The 3,156-nt window shown below is 63.7% G+C and overlaps 1 protein-coding gene across 1 annotated transcript in view; it reads left to right on the forward strand.

The window, feature by feature from the left end:
* Positions 1–2,658, forward strand: part of OCRL (oculocerebrorenal syndrome of Lowe) — a gene marked incomplete at its 5' end in the record, with an annotated part of 17,278 nt that extends 14,620 nt beyond the window's left edge. Inside the window, 5 exons of the mRNA XM_010003464.1 lie at positions 1,294–1,413; positions 1,632–1,716; positions 2,011–2,138; positions 2,322–2,433; positions 2,540–2,658. Of these exons, the coding sequence (XP_010001766.1) occupies positions 1,294–1,413; positions 1,632–1,716; positions 2,011–2,138; positions 2,322–2,433; positions 2,540–2,658 (564 nt within the window). The remainder of the gene's footprint in view (positions 1–1,293; positions 1,414–1,631; positions 1,717–2,010; positions 2,139–2,321; positions 2,434–2,539) is intronic.
* Between the last annotated feature and the right edge of the window lie 498 nt (positions 2,659–3,156).

Raw genomic sequence — 3,156 nt, forward strand, 5'->3', positions numbered from 1 at the left:
GGTGCCGGGCGGCTGGGAACATCCCTTTGCACAGAGCACCTTCCTCCCCGCGGGGAGGACACGGCCGGGCCGCCCTCCCTTCCTGCCAGGCGGCAGGAGAGGGCGCTCGGTGCTCAGGAACCAAGGCCCAGCTCCTCCTCCTCAGCCTCCGGGCTTCCCCTCCTCCTCTGCTCTAAGCAGCTGGAGGGGCTCCCGCAGCTCCCCAGGGCAGCCTGGCAGACCCGGTGCTGCTGCGGTGCCCTGGGCTGGGGAGTGCTTTGCTTTCAAAGAGGGTCCTCAGCTCCCACCTTTCCCTCTTAGAGGCGAGCTGGAACGCGCTTGCCCAGCCTTCCTTCCCTCTCTGCTGCTTCCCAGCCTTCCTCTGTCCCTGGGTGTCTGCTGGCCGGGGCGAACCCAGGGCTGTAGGGGGCAACTGCTGCTGCCGTGCCAGGCGGGGGTGTCTGCTGTGCCCAGCCCCGGCTGGGCAGGGGCCGCCGTGTGCGCTGCAGAGGGACAGCGGGCACAGCTGGGGTGGAGCTCTTTGCCGCTGGTGCTCCTTCCTGCTGCTCCTGGGCTTGTGCTCCTGCCGCTCTCCCTGGTGCTTCAGCTGCCTGTGCTGTGGGGAGCGGTGCGTGGCTTCCTCCCCGGGGCACGCAGGGCCAGAAGGGAGAGGAAAATCAAGGGAAAACATGGATCCCATCACAGATTTCTGAGCGCTTGGGCTCGTCAGCTGCTTTGCGTGAGTAGGCAGGAAAATGTGACAGTGGTGTCAGGGCAGCCTGTGCTCAGCAGGGACCTCTCCTTAGGAAAACCAGGGCAGAAACTTCAGAGAACGGGGCTGTTGTAGAGCCCAGAGGGCAGGTGTGGTCCAAGCTCACAGGAGGCAGGAGGGCATGTCCTTGGCTCTGCATCCAGAGGAGATCAGCTGGATGAGCTGGCACGGTGGTTGGATGGAACCTGAATGTGGAAGTGAATGCAGCAGAAGGACTCCTTGTGCTCCAGAGCGTCGGCTGCAGGGTGGGAGCTGGGGTTTGGACAGCAAGGCACCCATCCTGTGGGAGCTGGTGTGGCTGGAGAGCCCCTCTGAGGAGGGGCTGAGGCCTGGGCAGTTTGGTGGTGAACCAGGAGGTTGTCCTGTGGGGCAGGGGGAGGGAGTGGAGCTGGGACCTACCAGCGGTGGCTCTGGGCTGTAAAAGCAAGTCAGGGCCAGGTGAGTCCTGGGTCCTGCTTCTTCCCCTCTCCAGGCTTTCTTTACCAAGGCCTTTCCAGAGGGACTGAGGTATTGCTGAGACTTTGTGTGCTCTTTGCCACCAGGAGAAATCCCTTCTGCAGATGGGCTCCCTGGACACTGGGGATCCAAGTGAGATGCCACTGCAGGTGCCAAAGGAGATCTGGCTATTGGTGGACCACCTGTTCAAGCATGGCTGCCACCAGGTGAGGGAGAGGCCTCTGCCATACTGGGAAGCTCTGGAGAGCTTGGTGACCTGCTTCAGCAGCAGCTGGAGATCAGCTCCAGTGTGGTATTTATAGGACAGGCCTTTCCCTGTGCTTGAGGCACTGGCTGGGGGTACCAGCTTTCACGCTGCTGTCACTGTGTGCCTCAGACTTTGTGAAGAAGGTGACATTGTCCATCCCTGTGCTGTTTTTGGCAGGAGGACCTGTTCCAAACTCCAGGCATGCAGGAAGAGTTGGAGCAGATCATTGACTGCCTGGACACCAGTATCCCTGAGAAAATCCGTATCCTTGCTGTGCCTCACTTTCCCAAGGGCGTGGTCTGGAGAAGGGGCTAATGGAGCAGAGGACTTCTGTGGGGCTAGAGGGTGGGCAAAGGCAGTGCAGGGTGGGTGGAACAGTATTTTCCATGGACTGGGACCGCAGAGGAGGAGGAGGGAGCAGTTAGGCATGTGGAGAACGTGCAAGACCCACAAGGAGGAAGCAGAGCCTGGGCAGCTGAAGGGGGAGAGGCAGGAGCAGCCTGGGGAGGGAAGGGGTCTGTAGGCTCAGTGTGCCCCTTGATTCCCACCGCTCCAGCGGGCAGTAACCACTCCGTGGCAGAAGCCCTCCTCATCTTCCTGGAGGCTCTGCCCGAGCCCGTGGTCTGCTACGAGCTGTACCAGCGGTGCCTGGAGTGCTCCCACAGCAGGCGGCTCTGCCGGCAGGTGAGGGGGTGCCCGTCCCTCAGGCTCTGCAGCTCCCCCCGCTGCTGAGAGCTCTGCCTGGCTCCCGGGACCTCTGCTGTGTCTCTGGGCTCGTGTCTCGCTCAGGGGGTCACGCAGGGACCCCGGGGAAGGGGCAGGGCTGCCTGCAGCCCCGGCTGAGCTGCCTGTCCCTTTGCCTTGCAGGTGATTTCCCAGCTGCCTCGTTGCCATCGCAGCGTCTTTCACTACCTGATCTCGTTCCTCCGAGAGCTGCTCAAGCACTCAGAGGACAACAACGTCAGCGTCGCCATGATCGGTGAGCGGGTCCTTTCCCTGCGTCGCTCCCGCGGGAGCGTCTCCCCCTCCCGGTGCCCGCCAGGGTCTCCGTTCCTCACCAGGAGCTCTTTTTCCTCCCCCTGCAGCCGCCTTGTTCTCCAGCCTCCTCCTGCGCCCCCCGCCCAACCTGCAGGGCAAGCAGAGCCAGCAGGAACGCCAGCGGGGCTTCCTCTGCAGCTTCCTGCTGGCCGGGGAGGAGGAGTGACCCCCTACCGGGGGTCCCGCCCCGGGACGGGGGGCCGCTCGGCTCCCCCAGGTGCCGTGTTTACAGGTGGAAGGAGCGCGTTCCCAAATCCTTCCCAAGGCTGTACCCTGTGCTGCAGAGGACCTGCACGCTCATTGCACTGCCATCCGCCGCGGGAGCCTCCTGCTTTCTCCCGGGGAGCTGGGTGGATCCATTGATACCCAAGCACTGTGCCAGCAGCCCCCTTGTCCCGTCCCAGTGTCACCAGTGCCAGACTCACGCTTCTCTCTCCTTTTCACCCCCATCCTCCTGGAGCCACTGCGGGGGAGGGTGGAGACTGTGGGTGCTCGGGGGGGGCCATGGCACAGGGGGTGCCCTCAGCCCGTGCCCCGGGTCCTTCGTATGGACTGTGCTGACCAGAGACCCCAGCTCAGCCCCAGGCTGGCACTGGGCGTGTGCCCCTTCTGCCACGTCACTGTGTCCCATCACTGTGCAATGGAGGCTGGGGGGGGGGGGGGC

The sequence above is a fragment of the Chaetura pelagica genome, unplaced genomic scaffold, assembly GCF_000747805.2.
Source record: "Chaetura pelagica isolate M959 unplaced genomic scaffold, ChaPel_1.0 scaffold938, whole genome shotgun sequence".
Classification (NCBI taxonomy): domain Eukaryota; kingdom Metazoa; phylum Chordata; class Aves; order Apodiformes; family Apodidae; genus Chaetura; species Chaetura pelagica.